Genomic DNA, 18,818 nt, shown 5'->3' on the forward strand with positions numbered 1-18,818 from the left:
CATTAAGGACACACACTAGCACCTGAGATCTACCCATTGTCCCCTTAAGCAGTTAAGCTGCTAATACGGTCTGGCATTAATAGGTTCAGGGGAAGCCAATGCTCTGTCAGTAGAGCTGAGGTGTTAGCCGTCCTTACGAAATGAGGTATGTGTAGGTCTCCATTAAGCAACAGAGGGGCCCAGACTGTGGTGGCGTCCAGGGTGGGATCTAAGGATCCCCACTGGGCACTCTGCACTCTGGTAGTCAGCGTGAGCATTCTGTTCTGTAGTTCACCATTCAGGAAGCAAAGAAGGTAGGACACCAAGAGAACATCCATATGGGATGGACCTTGAGGTAAAGAAGAGGAGGAGGAACGAAGAGGACTGGGGAACACCCAACAGGCACAAATACAGATCTCACAGACCCCCTCAGGGCAGCCTTCAAAACGTTTAACAACTGGCTTGCCTCCCGTCTAACCAATCAGAAGGCTGCGGGCTGTAAATGCCGATGAGGACCAGTTGAATTTCAGGTCTGCGTGTATGTTTTATTCCTGTTTTTGTAATGTACAGTATACCTCACAACTTTTAAAAGAAAAAAAAAAATCTATAGGTTCGTTCTGTGCTGGCAAACTTTCTTAGTCCATAGATACCAGCAGGACTATTCCTTTATCTAACCGTTCTTTATCTAACCACTGACGCTGACCCTGCCACTCTCGTGCTACTTTGCATTCGAAGGATAAGAACCTCCTTCCTTCTGGATCTCGCTCAGGGAAGTAATTTTGCCATCAGCTAAGCTTGAGTTCAAATCCTGCCTTTACAAATAGGATTCTTGGCAAAATCGGTCACCTTTCAAAGACTCGATTTTTAAAAACCTATTCAAAGGGATGTCATTCCTCCGTCCCAGGGTTTCTGTGAGAACTGGCATGGAGTTGCCTAGGTAACATGCCTCGTGTAGGGCCTGGCACAGACATGGTTTTCGCAGCGGAAGATCTGAGATTGAGAATTTATTATAATTCAGATAAGTGCTACTTGGCGATTAGGTAATTTCATATATGGAAAAATGGGCTTGGGAAACTAATAATCTAAACTAATAGCAACGTAAGAAGTGTGAATGTGGCAGAACACAGGGTTTCCTAAAAATATTTGAAGCAAACGTGAGAAAACAACTCCCAACTGAAATACCAAACACGGCACATTCTTATGTTCATGAAACCAACCATCCAATCAATTCTATTGCTATTTTCCTGAGTTGAATAACTATATATATGTAAGAAAGAGTTAAATTTTATTTATTTAAGAATATTTCAAAATTGAGAGTTTTCACTGAACCAGCCTTCTCCCCTACACGCAATTACTTTACCATGATACGGTCTTACTTCACACTGGGGACCAAGTGTAACCAAATGTCACGTGTCTCTGAGGCAATTTCACACACCTTATCCCGCTTAATTCACAAATGGGGAAGTAATTATCAGAAACTGCAAGACCAGATCAGTGTTGCAGTTTAAAAAAAAAACAAAGTTTACAAGATGCCCCAACTTCTGTCCTCTCTGGTGATTCCCACGGCCAGGACCAGCACAAGTGGCTACATCTTGGCCTTTATTTCCCAGTCTCTGTGGAGAAGGAGACTAGCAGGCCTGGAGGGAAAGAAGTGAGCATGGGTTGGCTCAGGAAACAGGAACAGAGGAGCTGGGCGTTGAGGAAGCGAGTGGGGGCGGGGTACAACCACACAGCGCACCTGCTCAGTCTATAAAACAAAAAGACGAACTGCGTATTTCACAATAGTCAGATCCCGGGGCCTGCCCCAGCCACGGCTGCCCCAGTTCTTGCCATGCACCACACAGCTTAACTAAAGATTGTAGCATGGATCTCATGCAGCAAGAGTGGAAGGAGACCCTCTGTCTATTTGAAATAGAATTGTTAACATTTCTTCTAGAAAGAAGGAGGTTCCTTGCTTGTCATATGACTGGGGAGTGTTAGCTTCTAAATTCTGAAGAAGAACAATGAAACAACTGTTGAGCGATCATAGTTACTCTGTGTGTGTGTGTGTGTGTGTGTGTGTGTGTGTGTGTGTGCATGTGTGTATCATAGGCCTGTGTATGTATATGTGTGTGTGGGGGGGTGTGTGTATGTGTGTGTATTTGGGTGTGTGGGTATATAGGGGTTATGTGGGGTGGCCTCACCATAGCCCAATAGCCCCCAACAATTCAATCTGAAGGAAGGAGCCCTGAAATTCAAGGTCAGGGTAAGGGTTTTTTTCAGATAAGCCAAAATTCCTAGGACTTGTGGAATGTAGTGAATCTGGAAACAGCCATGGCCTTGGAAGTCAGCCATGTGGATGTTGTGTGAGGACAGGGAAGGCGTTTATTCAGATCGACTAACAATATAAGTAGGGCTCTGTGTTAGCCAATAGAAAGGCAACTGATGGTGTTAGGTAGGCTTCTTTTCTGAGAGCTCCTCTCCTGGGTAAAGAGGACCCAGGAGTAGCAGAGATCTTCAGACACAGAAACCTGGAGGAATTTATTGTTAAAACTGAAAAGATGACAGAGCTTTCAAACAAAAAGTGCCAACATTTCAATTCTGAGATCTCCCCACTACACAGTGTTCTAAGTTTACATAAATGTGCCCCTCATTTCCAAAACACAAGGATTCCTAAGCCAGCTTCGGCAGGTGGTATAAGTAATCAAAGTGTGGCTCTTGCTTGAATCATGCAGGAACATCTTAAACCCTGGACCACAATCAGAATCTGACTTTTCACAAAGTCCTCAGGTGATTTGACAGACAGTGGCCCAAGCTTTCCCCGGCCTTCCAGCGAGCCACTATGACAAACAGGAACTTCCGCCATTGGCTAGAGCCCCAGCTACACGTCCACCTGACAATGACTTTAATTCTCCCTGACCATCATTCAGAGGGACTGATTTTACTTGAGTGTCCTCGGTTATGCAGGTGAACACAAATCCTGAAGAGTCTGGGAGCATTATCTTTTCTCCTCTGACCCTAAGATGAACCCATTTTCTCAAAAGATGAAAAGGGCAGAGCTGGGGGACGGCTGCGCATCATCTTGGTATGTGATTTGTTCTGTGATTGCGAAAGAAAACTGACCTCAAACTCCCCAAGGATCATATGTAAAAATAAACTTTCCGCTGACCTCCCGTACATAGAAACAGCCTGTTGTCCCTGTTGAGAGCCTCGAACTTCCAAAGTGCTGGGAAAACAGCAGGAAAAGCTAGGGATAACCTCATCCCAGGGTGTCCTCCTGCAGGGCACTAAGAGACCCCAGTCAGATGGGTCCTCGCAAGGCAACCTCAGCAACGCAGCTATGTCTGTCCTTCAGACGGGCCCTGGTACTCACGGAAGGTCCTGATGGTGTCGCTGGGCTGGCTGCGAGGGCTGGGGCCGTGGGGATTCATGGCCCTCACGGCAAACTGATAGTTGGTATCTGGATCAAGGCCCTTGATAACCATGGAGTCCATCTGGATCCGCTCTTGGATTAAGGTCCACCTCTTGTCAAAATCTGGTCTTTATTGATTAAAAAAACAAAACAAAACAAGAAGCAGTAATTCAGGAAGAGCAAAGGGAAGGGAGGCTGGCTATGTAAACTCAGCATTCGGACTCTAGAAGCAATACTTATAAAAATGAGTTAACATTTCCTATCTAAAAGTCATCTTGATTTTAAATCATAGGTCACAATTTTTAAGTCCCTGCCAATAAAAGCAAGTAGATCATTTTTAGGGCCAGTTTTAAACCCTGTTTCAAGATCATCTGCTTTTCCTCGGCATGAGCTTGACCATGGTGAAAAGACCCCCACAGAGGAGTTCATTTTCCAGGACTGTGCCTTCCAGATGTTTCACAAACAAACCCTCCCCAAACAGCCGCCATTCCCAGAGGTCAGGAGAGCACAGATTCTGTCTATTCACAATCTGTTCACAAAGTAAACAAATGTTAAGTTTTATAGGGTGACTAACTGCATGAACGACCATGGGAAAACCCACTTAGATTGTGTTCGTGGCCATTCTTCCTCTTAACAAAATTGTACAACTGTGCCAACTCGCTGACTTCTCACAGGTTCTGCTAAGAACCCTCTAGAGAATGTGGGCCCTCAGAGCTCCCACCTGGGAGGCAATACGCAGAGGGTAAGGGTACAAATCTGGGGTTGCTCATAGCTGCTCAAATCCTGCCTCTACTACTTACTAGCTGCTATTTAACTTCTCTAAGTCTCTATTTTCTCATCTGTACAATGGGTATAATAAAAGTACTTATCTAAGAGGACTATCATAAAGATTAAATGAGAGCTATATCCTCAGCATGCTGCCTGGCATCACATGGTAAACACTCAGCATTTTTTGGCCATTATTTAACGGACTTATCCACATCACAGAGCCAGTAGATAACCCTGTGTCACTGCTTACTCCTCTAAACCTGTGTGTTCTGATGCGATAGCACTAGCCCATGTGGCTAGTCAGCACTTGAAATATGGTTAATCTGAACTGAGATGTGCCGCAAGTGTAAAATGTACATTGGGTTTTAAAGGACAAAAAAAAAGAAATGTAAAATATCTCGATCATATGTTGAGATGATAATACTTTGGATTCAGTGGATTAAAATGTATGTTATTAAAATTAATTTTATTTGTTTCTTATTGCCTTTTTAATTCCACAATTAGAAAACTTCAAATTTCTGGGGTGCCTGGGTGGTGCAGTCAGTTGAGTGTTCAACTTCAGCTCAGGTCATGATCTCGCAGTTCATGAGTTTGAGTTCCGCGTTGGGCTCTATGCTGACAGCTCAGAGCCTGGAGCCTGTTTCAGATTCTGTATCTCCCTCTCTCTCTGCCCCTCCCCAGTTGCACCCTGTCTCTCTCTCAAAATTAAATAAACATTAAAAACATTTTTTTAAGAAAAAAAAACTTCAAATTTCACCCAGGGTTTGCATTGTATTTTTTTTTTTAATTTTTTTTTTCAATGTTTTTAATTTATTTTTGGGACAGAGAGAGACAGAGCATGAACGGGGGAGGGGCAGAGAGAGAGGGAGACAGAGAATCGGAAACAGGTTCCAGGCTCTGAGCCATCAGCCCAGAGCCTGACGCGGGACTCGAACTCACGGACCGCGAGATCGTGACCTGGCTGAAGTCGGACGCTTAACCGACTGCGCCACCCAGGCGCCCCTGCATTGTATTTCTACTGGACAACGCTGTTCTGTCTGGCTTCCCAGTTGGAGGGGGAAAGGAGAGCATCCCAGGTAATATGAACCACAAGATGAAACTTGGGAATGATCATGCGTGGAGGGGGATGGTGTGAAGGCCTAATTAGCTGGATGCTTTGTGTTATTAGTTAATTAATAATAATTAGTCTATCAAGTGCTTGTGAAGTACCTATGTACTTCATAGTACATAGTATCTATGTAGTATCATAGTATCTATGCAGGAGATATTACATTAAACACCCTTCTCCCCTCATTTTTATAGAGGAAACAGAGCCATTAAATGATTGAGTAACTTGCCCAAGTTCACAGAGCTGATAAATGGTGAGGCCAAGTTGGGTTGATGAGGAAGGGTTAGATTAAGAAGATCTTTGACACTGGACACAAACTTGGGGTGATCGTGGCTGAGAGGCTGTTCTCCATCCTTTACTTTACTTCCTGACCACTTCTCAGTTGTTCGAGTGTTAAATACCTCTGCTCCCAGATATTTAGAGGATAACAGAAAGCAAAAAAGATTGATGTTTAGCCTTTATGAACAACTTATCAGGCAAGGAAACAGAGACTTATTTTGAGAAAGAAGATGCCCGGAGGATACATGGCTGTCTTGAATGTGAGCTTGCTTAGTTTCTCACTGGCAGGAATTAAAAGCCAAACGGAGTCCTTAAGCCCAGTAGAAGATGCTTCCTCAAGCTCACCGTGCAGGCAAGTAGTCTGTGGGGCCTGTGTCTCATTAGAATTCATCTGTTTGGAGAAGCAGCGGTCACAGGGCATGCTCACTGTAGAAAATCAGGGCTCATGTCTCTTTCTTTTTCTTTTTTTTTAATTATCTATTTTTTAATTTACATCCAATTATGTTAGCATATAGTGCAACAATGATTTCAGGAGTAGATTCCTTAATGCCCCTTACCCATGTAGCCCATCCCCCCTCCCACAACCCCTCCAGCAACCCTGTTTGTTCTCCATATTTAAGAGTCTCTTATGTTTTGTCCCCCTCCCTGGTTTTATATTATTTTTGCTTCCCTTCCCTTATGTTCATCTGTTCTGTGTCTTAAAGTCCTCATACGAGTGCAGTCATATGATATTTGTCTTTCTCTGTCATGTCTCTTTCTTGGTATCCTTTCCCTAAAGATGGACTTCTTGTGTAAACTAATTTTGTCACCAAAGAGAAAATCTTAGTGAGTGGACGGAAACACATTTACAAACTTAAATTAGAACAAAATCATGTCACAGGGGAAAGCCACCAGCGATACCTAAAAGTTGACAGAAAAGATATGATCTTCAGATAAAACTCTCCCGTTCTCCATTGCTAAGCCTTCCTGTGGCATTTATAGAGGAAATGCCATGTAATTGCTCTCAGAACATGCCACTGTTTACCCAGGACTGCCTGCAAATATCTAAACAATCCTCATGTGGAAATTACAGCCCCCCCCCCACACGCAAAAAGGAGATTATACTGTATTTGTTCATTTAAAGCAAGAAAGAAGGCTATATTTTAAGCGAATAAGAAACTGAAATCATTAACATTTAATTCCATGATATCAAGTGAGAGAGCAAAGCTCATGCGGACTGAATACCAGTTCAAAACCTTTAACATTTTGCCTCTGATTTTGTCATGGGTTTTGCATTTAAATGTTTTCAGCGTCTCTTGAGGTACAAAAGTGCAAAGGTGAGGTTGAGAGAGAGATAACCGGGCAAAAGCATTGTCTTAGATCATCCTCAAACAATAGCTTTATCTTTCTCCACTGAAGAAAATTATTCTATTCTGACTACAAAGTTGCCAGTCAAATCCCCATAGCAACACTAGCCTGCCAATTTCCCCATCAGCAAAAAGGCATGAGGGGGAAGTAAGCTAGGAATACGCTGCCATCCCAGGTACAAATAGGCAGCCACCAGCGGGGTGGACACTTTCAGCACTTTTCCAAATAGTGGGATAGAGTGGGGTTGGGAATTCTGCATCTCAGGAGATTAACTGCCTTTGGAAGGTGTCTGGGCGGTGAGGGTCGGGAGGGGGAAGGTTCTGATGGGGCAGACACAGGGCAGTCAGCAGTGGCTACTCAAAACCCAATTAGCTGATTCAAGTGATTGAGACTCACTGGTTCATTTTGGTGGAAACAGTACCACTCACTGGCAATGTTAGAATCCAGCCTGGTTATCAGATATCTTACAGATCAACCAGCCCAGATATCTACAGGCTCTCAGAAATTACACGCAAGATTTTACGTGTGAGCATGATCATTTCAGTTTTCTAAGTACAGTGTCCTTAGCTTTTTATCAGATTCTCAAAGATAATTACGTCCCCCAAAGCTTTAAGAGTCACTGATCTAGTCCAGTCTCTCAACCTACCCATGGGAACACGGAAAAAAAGTAATTTATCTAAAGTCATAGAACCACTGGGTGGTCTATTTTTCTTATTCCGTTTCTTGTGGCATTTTGACCACCTTGCCTATTTTTAGCGTCAGTCTTGAGTGGAAAATCATTTTTCTTGGTACCATCAACTCCGCAGGTGGCTGCCTCGGGCTACTCAATTGGCATGTGATTGATTATCAACAGGGTATCCATCACAGAAGCTATATTCTAGGAGGCTCCACGGAGCTGTAAACACAATTCCATTCTTAGGGAGTTTATAGTCTAATGGGGAGATAATATATCTAAGGATCAGTAGGAAGCCAGTACAAAATAGCAAGTTTCAAGTGTTATACAGCTGATCTTTGAATAACACAGGGGTGAGGGGTGCTGATGCCCTTGTGTTGCCCAAAAGCCATGTATAACTCTTGACTCCCCCAGAATTTAACAGCCTACTGTAGAACTTAACGATAGCATAAATGAACACAAATTAGCACAAAGTCAATTAACACAAATTTCATATGTTACCAGCATTATATACCGTATTTTTACAATAAAGAGAATAGATAACGTTATTAAGAAAATCATAAGGAAAATACATTTACAGCACTCTACTGTATTTATCAAAAAAGAATCCATGTATAAGTTTATCTATACAGTGCGAACCCATGTTGTTCAAGGTTCAGCTATATTTGAGTGGGTCGGTTGTAGTGAAATGGAATGCTGTGGTAGGTATGTGAGGCCAGAAAGAACTTAAGTTAGATTTCAAATGTATTTGGGTTTTGATAGCTGAAAAGGAATAGAGCATCTTTGGGTGAAGTGGAGACAAGAGCAACATCGGCTCTCTGTATGATCTGACCGTATTACGTACTAGTTACATGCAAAATACAATGCGGAATATCCCAAGACAGTAAATATATGGCTCCCAGTAATGAATGAGCAATCAATCTATACAAAAAATGGGTATGACATATAAAAACACGAGCCAAAAGTAAGTGAATGAATATACGGCACCTTTGTGCAGATCATACATAGTCAAAAGCTTTCCTTATCAACCTCTACTAACCAACCTGTCAAATTAACCGTGATCTTCATTTGTTCCCACTAAGTCAGCTATTGGCTTGTCAAGAGTCAGTTGTGTTTATTCCAAAACCTATTGATGACTTTTGTGTTTGTTATTGTAATTATGTTATTTAATGTAATATATAAACTTGTGAAATAGGAGTAAAATATAGAGCAACAACTATTTTTGAATGTTTTTGAAAGACTTGATAAAGCTGAACCACTAAAACATTATTGCCTTTGATGTGGTGTGTGTGTGTGTGTGTGTTTATGTATAGATTTAGTTATATATAATGAAGTATTATTCAGCCATGAGAAGAAAATTCTGCCATTTGCAGGAGCACAGATGAAACGAGGACATTATGTTAAATGAAATCAGGCAGAAGGAGAAAGACAAATATTGTATGATCTCACTTTTATATATGGAATCTAAAAAAGTTGAACTCAAAGAACCAGAGAGGTGAACGTTGGTTGCTAAGGTCTGGAGGTGTGGGAAATACAAGAGGTTGGTTAAAGAATACGAACTGTCAGCTTTAAGATGAAAAGGTTCTGGGAATCTTACAGAACAGTGTGGTGATTATAGTCAATAATACTGTATTGTATTCTTGAAATTTGCCGAGAGAGTAAATCTTAACTGTTCTCACCCCACACACACAAAGGTAACTATATGGAGTAACAGATGTGTTAATTAACCTGATTGTGGCCATTATTACACAAATGTATATACATATTAAATCCTCACATTGTATACCTTCGCAAAATCACACGGTACAATCTAAATATATACAATTTTTATTTGCCAATCACACCTCAATAAAAGTGAGAAGAAAATCTAAAATAATCAGAAGAATTTTAGGAAATGCAAATAGTTGCCTGGGAAGTGGCCTTACAAAATAAGATGCATGACAGAATAAAATATCAAAATGATCCCCACATACAGAAACATAAGGCAAAGCCAACTCAAATGATATATGTAAAATCTTATGTTAGGTCTTCTTAAAAAGCCAGCGGCACAGATATAAAGATAGAGAAAACCTGGGATGGCAAAAATCTATGGGGAAGGCAGAGGGCATAAAACTGGGCTTTAAAAATTGGTCACAAACTCAATATGAATTCTCTGGACAAGGTGCTGTTGACCAGCTCAGCACCCATATCCTGGGGAGATGTGGTCTTCTAGGCCGATCGCTCAGCAGAAGGTGCTCTGGACTCATCTCCTCCTGAGGCAGAGTTCAAAGGGCTGCTACCGCTTGGCTTGAAATAGCATAGGACAGTGTCTTTAGGTGAGAGACAGACTGTTGTCAAAGGAAGACGGTAAATTTGCCTCCATGTTGTCCATATTGGACTAGGAGAACCAGTGGTTCCTGACAGGGAGGTCAATGGCAGGACATTACAAGGAAAACCCTTAATGGCTTAGGAATGGTGGACAATGAAGCCAGATGCCTCAGAAAAATTGAATTCTGCATCAATGGCTATGTTGAAGCAGACGTTGGATGGCCATCAATCAGGGATGTAACAAGTGCCTTTCTGAACAGGAGGTTGGACTTTGTTTAGTAACTCTGATGTAGGGTCACGGTAACAAATACATTTATGCATAGTAATGCAATACACTTATACCTATATGTATGTATGCACATGAGCACAAAACTGAAGAGAAGTTTCAAGGAAAATATTTATCCTTACTCTATTCACTTTGCTATTTTCTTTTCTATCTGTTATTTTCCTTTTTTTTTTTTTTTTTTTTATACTGGTAAGAATCCACTAAATCAATCTTACCACCCACTGAAGTGTGGTGACCCATAATTTGAAAAACACTGGACAAAAAGGTTGTTTTTTTTTTCCCTCGAATACTTTGGATGGAGCTTTCAACTCTAAAATTCTATGATTAAAGGAAGCAGATTTTGTCAGTCGTGGAAAGAAATCTATGGCTTATAGTTTAATCAAATGTCCCACAGGTGGCAAACAAAGCCTATTAAACTCGAAATAATGCTCTAGATATGTCGAGCTCTACAAAGTCTTTGAATGATCCCCAGGAAGACCTACATTGGACAGTGTGACCCTCTACACGCCACACATACGCCAAAACACAACACTGAAGCAAACATTTCATAAAATAATTCCTAGTTTTACTCTGTGTGATACCTTCTGATAGTCTCTCTTCTGTTCTATTTCACTTTTGAAAAACTCTTGTTCGGGACGCCTCAACTGCTCCCACTACCTTCTAATGAGTAACTACTCACAGTTTGAGAACCCTTTCTCTTCTAGAAAGTTGGGGCTGGGCTGAGGAGGGCCGCTCACGTGTGCTTCAGACCTTAACTAGGAAACTGGGCTAAGAACGGTTAAATTCTGCTAGGGAAACACTTCTGAGAACGGAATTTGTTGGTGCAGAAAACAGTCCTCTAGGGGATTCAGCAGAACATCCAGAATGGCCTTGACAGTAGAGGCCACTCTACTGGTCTGAGAGGGAGTGGACCGAAAGCCTAATTATAGCAAACGAGAGACATGTGTGGCCTCCTTCCCTCAACATCAGATAATGTTTTGGGGAGAACCTTGGATTACTTGGAGTCTCCCTTCCTAAATATTTTCCTTCATATTATTCCTTCTCAGCTTCACCTCAGAAACAGAACTCTCCTCAAGATTCTCCCATGCCTTAAATCTAGTGCTAATATTACACCAATTATACTAACTTCTTTTTTTTTCATTTCTTATATGAGTTTAATGATTATTGATCTACTTATCTGTGAGAGAGAGAGCGCATGCATAAGTGGGAGAGGGGCAGAGGGAGAGAAAGGGAAAGAGTATCTCAAGCAGACTTCATGCTTAGTGTGGACCGGATGCCGGGCTCAATCTTATGACCTGGGGATCATAATCTGAGCCAAAATCAAGAGTCTGACACTCAACTGACTAAGCCACCCAGGCACCCCATTAATGTTTTTCTTTAGTAATAGAGAAGACAGTATCATTCATACCATTAAATTTTTTTATCACAATTTACCCATTTCTTTTTTTTTTCTTCCGAGTTTTTATGTAAATTCAAGTTAGTTAACATATAGTGTAGTATTGGTTTCAGGAGTAGAATTTAGTGATTCATCATTTACATATAACACCCAGTGCTCATCACAAGTGCCCTCTTTAATGCCCATCACACATTCAGCCCATCCCTCCCCTGCCCACCTTCCCCCCAGCAACACTCAGTTTGTTCCCTATTGTTAAGCATCTCTTATGGTATGCCTCTCTCTGTTTTTATCTTATTTTTCCTTCCCTTCCCCTACGTTCTCTGTTTTGTTTCGATTATACCACCCTCTAATGTTATTTTATATTTCTGTCTTTCCTGCCAGGCTATGTGCTCATTAAGCATGCTGATTGCCTTACTCATCTCTGTGTTCCTTGGAATGTCTTCATGATCCTTCAAAAGATCTGAAGGGACAGACTATATGTTCCTTTCCTGCTTAACACTCTCCATTGCTCCCTATTCCCTTCAGGACAAACATGAGCTCTGTTATTATGCCTGTTTTGCTCTGACCCTTTCTTGCTCTTACCCATCTAGCCTTATCTCTTGCTTCATAAAGCTTCAGATTTTCTAAGCAATTCCAGGAACATCTTCTTGCCTCCAAGCCATCACTCAAGTAGCTTCTTCTAGCCTGACTCTTTTCATGCTGTGTCTTCCTTCCTCTTTGCCTGGTTATCACAGATGTGTCCTTCTTTGCTCCTGTAAGAAGCCTTCCCAGACTCCTTCAAAACTGAGTTAGATGTCAAGCTGGTATTCCTCTGGGCCCCTGGGCCCCACTCCTGCCTGCAACACTCCCCACTTGGACTATGGTCTCGTCTGCCTTCCCCACTGGATTGTCCAAGCAGGGGCAGTTGCTGTTTGACCCCTAAATCTCTTGTGCACGCTTTGCACATAAAAGATACTCAATCCATACATGTTTGGATGAACATATGCACGTAGTAAGTATCTGATAAAGACTGGCTAAGCTGAATTGAAATACCTTCAAAATTTGACCGTAAGAATAACAAGATGTCCTAAATCAGGGGTTGGAAAACTTTAGCCGGCTACAAGGTATTGTAAATAAAGTTTTATTGGGGGTGTGGGAGGGCACCTGTTGGGATGAGCACTGGGTGTTGTACGGAAACCAATTTGACAATAAATTTCATATTAAAAAAAAATAAATAAAAGGCCAATTGTCCTTAACTGACAATTGGTTAGTATCAGAATAAAAAAAATATACAAAAAAATTTAAAAAAATAAAGTTTTATTGGGACCCAACCATGATCATTTGTTTAGTTATTGTCCATGACTGCTTTCTTGTTCCAATGGCAGAATTGTGTAGTTGAGACAGAGGCCATATAGGTGGGAAAGCACAAAATATTTACTGACCCTGTGAAAAAAAACTTTGCCAACCTCTGATCTGAGACAACAGTCTCTAACTTTGTACCACTTCAACAGTCTGAGGAAGATCTATGAACCCTTCTCAGAATATTTTTAAATGCATCAAATAAAAAATCCTTAGGATTGCAAAAAGACACCAGTTATACTGAAAACAATGATCTAAACAAAAAAATATTACGATTATGGTAATATATGTACTTCTTTATTAGTACATTAAATAATGATGCCTAGTGATGGATTAAATAAATGTAATTGTTTCAAAGTAGTGATAAGCATTACTGGTATTATGAGATATGTACAACAGTTGTAAAGGGACAAAATAACATACCTGTGATTCTATTAGTGGCAAAGCCACGGGAATTGCTAATACCACTGTAGTTTGTTGACTACATTCCTATTTGAAGGACATTAAATTTCAGTTGATAAAACTAAGAATGTAATTTTTGTCCAACCAAGATCCAGGGACCCCCTTGAATTCTATCTATCTATGGACCCCTTGGGGATCTATAGGCTACAGGTTAAGCATCCTACTCCAAGAGAAGAGACATGATCCCATAGATTATCCAGGGGTAAGAGAAAACCTCACACTCAGAAGAGCCTCTGATTCTCTGTCCATTTTACAGACTAGTTTTATGCAGGATTTGTTCTACACTAGAATGAATTGCAGAGGAAAATCCTAAACTACTAAGTAGTCAGTTAAAAAAAAATGTATTATTTGACCTTCAGCTTTCAGCCTCTTTCTTTATTTTTTTTTTAATTTTTATTTATTTTTGAGACAGAGAGAGACAGAGCATGAACGGGGGAGGGTCAGAGAGAGAGGGAGACACAGAATCTGAAACAGGCTCCAGGTTCTGAGCTGTCAGCACAGAGCCCGACGCGGGGCTCGAACTCACGGACCGCGAGATCATGACCTGAGCCGAAGTCGGCCGCTTAACCGACTGAGCCACCCAGGCACCCCAGCCTCTTTCTTTAATTATGAATTGGTTCAATTCAACCAAATGACAAACAGATAGATACAATGGGGGTAATGATAAACTCAGCTGGCAATTTGTCCCAGGCAGGGCAACTGGAGAGCATGCTTTCATTTATAGTTTACAAATGTCTCCCAATGCTGTTACACCAGAATTCAATTTATGTGAGCTCACATCAATCTGACCAGGGATTACATCAGGATAGCTCATGGTAGGAGGGATGGAATCTTTAAAGGATCAATTTGTAGAACTCTAAGTCAGACTTCTGCAAAAACATTTAGAACAACCCTTCCATTTGACCCTAAGTGGAGGAACTTTCTGGCTACCAGAATGTCTGAGATCAGGCACCAGCCTAGAAGGTGGTTCTAAGATGATTTTTTACTTAGAAACTAAAGATAAGAAAAAGGAATTTTTTGTGAAGCATCACTTGTTAATATGAAATCTCAGCTGACATCAAAGCAAGCCCATTCTTGCTTCTTTCTGATTCTAGTGGTGGTGGTAAGGAAGGCTTATACTTAAACAGCACAACTTCCTAAATACTTGCTTGAAAAGAAAGGAAGATTTTTTTGTTTGTTTTTTTCCCCCATTCTTCCCCAAATTAATCAACTGTATAGGAACAATTCTTTAAATATTTTAAGCTTTATACTTTTGGGGCCAAGAAAACCAACACAAGGACTACATCACTGTTAAATATTGTAGCCATTTGCCTAATTATTGCTATAAATTCTAGTGAAATGCTACACAAAAAGTTGGCAATTCACTTCCATCTTATGAAGAGCTCCAAAACACAGGTTATCATTCAACATGAAATAAAATAACAATGGGAACTTCCAGTTAGTCTTATACATGAGGTATAAGCTTTGCCATCTACTGGTATTCCTCTTATGATGAGCAAACAAAGCAAAACCCCAACTTGGGGTTGGGGGGAAAGAGGAGGCAGACGTGTGTGAAGATCCCAGGTGGGTTTTGCCTGGCTTACACTTCTGCAGTTGGTAAGGTAGATCATTGGTTACTGGCCTCTGAGATTAGTGGTAAAGGGTTCATTGAACCCCTGTGGCTCATGTGCCAACACATTTCCATTTCCAACACACGAAAAATCTTCTACAAGCCACTTCTCTAAGTATGGTACACACAGCTTTTCATATTCACAAGCCTCCTGAGGTAGCTGTTATTGTCATCCTTACTTTACAGTGGAGGGAAATAAGGCTCAGAGAGGTTGAGGAGCTCATACGAGGTTCCAGCTAGTTTTGGCATTCTCTAGGTTCAATCCTGTGACTGTCATGTCCAAATGTTCATCAGCACCTATTTGACACATGGTATGTTTACCCCATGCTAGGTGTTATATTCTACAAAGGGGAACACGTCAAGATGTTGCCCTCATGTCCTGGTGAGGAAGACCTTGAACAAGTAATTAACTGCAAGTGTGTTGAGTGTTGCAAGTAAATGTTACAGGTGTATCTAACCTAGTCTGGGGAGGGGGCAGGGTTTCAAGGAAGGCTTCCTGGACAAGGTGGTATTTAAGCAGGGGTCCTGAAGGCTGAACAAGAGATAGCTAGGCAAAGAGGTAGAAGAACTATCCTGGCTGAGAACAGCAAACATAAAGACTTCTAGCCAGGAAAGAACATGGCTCTGTACGAGAGCAGAAGAGATCTATCCCCAAAGTCACCATAGCAATGGTTCCTCCCATTGACTGAGCACATTTGGGAGCCAGGAGCTGTTCTGTACATTTCATGTGCATCAACTCATGTAAACAACTCCATGAGGTAAATAGATTGTTATCCTTATTCCTCTGTCTGAGACAAAGAGAAGTTAAATAATCTACCTAAGATGACACAGCTTAAAAGTGGTGGAGGGAAGGGTTGGACCAGGGAGCTAGCCCCAAAGCCTATGCATTAAACTTCCAGTCTGTACTGCCTCACCTTTGTCACGAGGACAGCAAACCAGGGTCACTGGGTTCTAGAGGGCAGATGGTCCAGCCTTATTTATACACAAGGAAGCTAAGAATTAGAATTGAGCAACTCATGCCCAGGATTAGAGAGGCCAGCTCTGGGCTATGTCTTCTGATTCTACATTTGAACAAACTCTAACTTGAAAGATGAAACCAAGTATCAGACTAGAAGTCTCAATTCTTTTTTTTATTAAGTTTTTCTTTTAGGAGCTCCTGGGCGGCTCAGTTGGTTAAGTGACCAACTTCAGCTCAGGTCATGATCTCACAGATCATGAGTTCAAGCCCCATGTCAGGATCTGTGCTGACAGCTCAGAGCCTGGAGTCTGCTTCAGACTCTGTCTCCTTTGCTCTCTGCCCCTCCTCCGCTTACGTTCTGTCTGTCTCTCTCTCTCTCAAAAATGAATAAACGTTAAAATTTTTTTAAAATTTTTATTTTAACTCCAGTATAGTTACCGTACAGTGTTAAATCAGCTTCAGGTGTACAATAGAGTGATTCAACACTTCTACACAACACCAGGTACTCATCACAACAAGTGCACTCCTTAATCCCTGTCACCATTTTCACCCACCTTCCCCACCCACCTCCCCTCCGTTTGTTCTCTAAAGTCTCAATTCTGAATGAGAAACTTTAACCTTCATAGGCCGTGACCTTGACCATGAGTCAAATCACATCATCCCTTAAAACTATTCAAGGAAAATCCATAATCCATTGAGCTTCTATTCTGAATCCCAGATTTCATCTTTATTTTAGTAACAGCCTTTACAAGGTAACTTCCTGCGAGCAAACTAATTAAATTCATTTGTTACTCGCAGATTAAGGAAGAGTTTTTGATAGGATGGAAAGACAGATGGCTTTGACAAAAATATCAATTTGTACAATAATTTAAAAAACCCACCCAAGTGTGTATGACCTTAAGATTCTCACGCGAAACCAATAGGTAGGCATTGCAATCGGCTTAGAAGCAGCCCTGTGTGAAGATGAATTTTTCAAGTCTTATTATGGAAGGCATCTGCAAGAGACCAGGGAAGTATTTGAGCAGAAAGGTGTGAAAGGGAAAAGAGGGCAAGCATTGCTTTTTCTCATTTATTAGGATAACTGTCTTGGGCTGAGATTGAGATCAACAGTTCTTGACCAGCGTCCTTAATACATACACAGAAATATTTTGAACTTTCACATGTACCCCAAATAAGCCAGTGTGGACTTTTGTTTTAAATTAAAAACAGCCACTATCATTTATATGTGGAATTTAAGAAACAAAACAAACAAGCAAGGGGAGAAAAGAGAGAGAGAGAGAGAGAGGCAAACCAAGAAACAGACTCTTAACTATAGAGAACAAACTGAGGGTTACCAGAGGGGAGGTGAATGGGGGGATGGGTGAAATAGGTGATGGGGATTAAGGAGTGCACTTGTCATCGTGAGCACTAGGTGCTGTGTGGAAATGTTGAACTTCTATATGGTATACCTACACCTAATATAACACTGCATGGTAACTATACTGGAATTAAAATTAAAACTCAAAAAGTAAACAGCCACTGAAAGCTCTAATCTACCCTTTCCAGCAACTGTCAATGCAAAACTCAAGCAATTTTAGCCCATCAGGTCACACTTGTAGAAAAACTATACTTAAGTTAAATGAAAACTGTTTTTCACCTATAACCAACCTGATAGATAGCATATGTGGGTCATGGCACCCCAAATGGAACATCAGAGATAGGGAATATTTTTCTAGGCCTTTAGTTTTCATTGCCACCATAGTATATATTTTTTGCTTATGAGAAAGGCACTTACCCTGGGGAAATTCTTAGGCAGGAGGAAAACTGCTCAGATATTTATAGCTAAAATATTTCAAAACATAGGTAGCTATATTTATGCTTGGTTCTTATTTTAATAAACAGTAGGGACTGCTGCCTCCAAAGAAATTTTCAGTATCACTTTAGAAAAAAAAAACTTCTCCTTCACCTCAAATGCATGGCTTTTCTGTTTTAAAAAAGCAGGTAAACGTTTGAAAAACATTGCAAAATATGTTACAGCCTAGGCTTACTTAGAATCGGCCTCTTCACATTTTTTTCTACACTAAAATAAAAAATCTACTGTTAGTGAGGAAGCAAATAAATAGCCCCCAGGCCAACTCTGGGGGAGATCAGATTACTCTCAACGAAAAGCTTCATCTTGCCTGAACCAGAGACTAAGACACTGAGAGCACCCCTTCAGGGTGGTCACCCTAAGGATGTCTTTCATTTTAAGGAGGTGGAAGCCGGATGAGAAACAAAATTTTGCTTGGTCCTAAGCCCATGACTCAAGACAGCATCATAAATATACAATGTCTACCTGAAATATCACCCAAACTAGCAAGTAAGCAGTCAGTACCCCCAGACTCTGGTCTAGTGTAATTCCTCAGGTTAAGCTTTTATCAGCCAGTTAAATCATTTTTAAAAAGGTTTTACACTACTTCTTTTTAAAATTTTTTTAATGTTTATTTATCTTTGAGAGAGAGAGAGAGACAGAGCATGAGCAGGGAAGGGGCAGAGAGAGAGAGGGAGACACAGGATCCAAAGCAGGCTCCAGGCTCTGAGCTGTCAGCACAGAGCCCAACACGGGGCTTGAACTCTCGAACCGCAAGATCATGACCTGAGCTGAAGTCAGACACTCAACCGACTGAGCCACCCAGGGGCCCCTAGGCTATTATTTCTTAACAAAGCCTTTAATATCATTATCCTCATCGACTAAGAAGACCAACTGATGTAGAAGTGCCTACCAAGGCAGAGAGATGGAGGAGAAGCTGTTCTTCCAGGGACAGGACTGGGAAGAGAATTTCACATTAAGGTGGTTGAAATCTGAGGATAACCTCCGGCGGTGAACTGATTTCTACAATTTCCTAGTCTTGGCTTGCCAAAGGCCTCCCTCTTGGATATAACAAGAAACTAAAGACCT

At 41.2% G+C, this 18,818-nt stretch overlaps 1 protein-coding gene across 2 annotated transcripts in view; it reads right to left on the reverse strand.

Moving 5' to 3' along the window:
- EGFLAM (EGF like, fibronectin type III and laminin G domains) overlaps positions 1-18,818 on the reverse strand; it is a 475,662-nt gene that overhangs the window by 80,116 nt on the left and 376,728 nt on the right. For both annotated transcript variants that reach the window (XM_042951715.1, XM_042951706.1), the window contains one exon: positions 3,332-3,498. In XM_042951715.1, the coding sequence (XP_042807649.1) occupies positions 3,332-3,498 (167 nt within the window). The remainder of the gene's footprint in view (positions 1-3,331; positions 3,499-18,818) is intronic.

The sequence above is a fragment of the Panthera leo genome, chromosome A1 (genome assembly GCF_018350215.1).
Source record: "Panthera leo isolate Ple1 chromosome A1, P.leo_Ple1_pat1.1, whole genome shotgun sequence".
Classification (NCBI taxonomy): Eukaryota; Metazoa; Chordata; class Mammalia; order Carnivora; family Felidae; genus Panthera; species Panthera leo.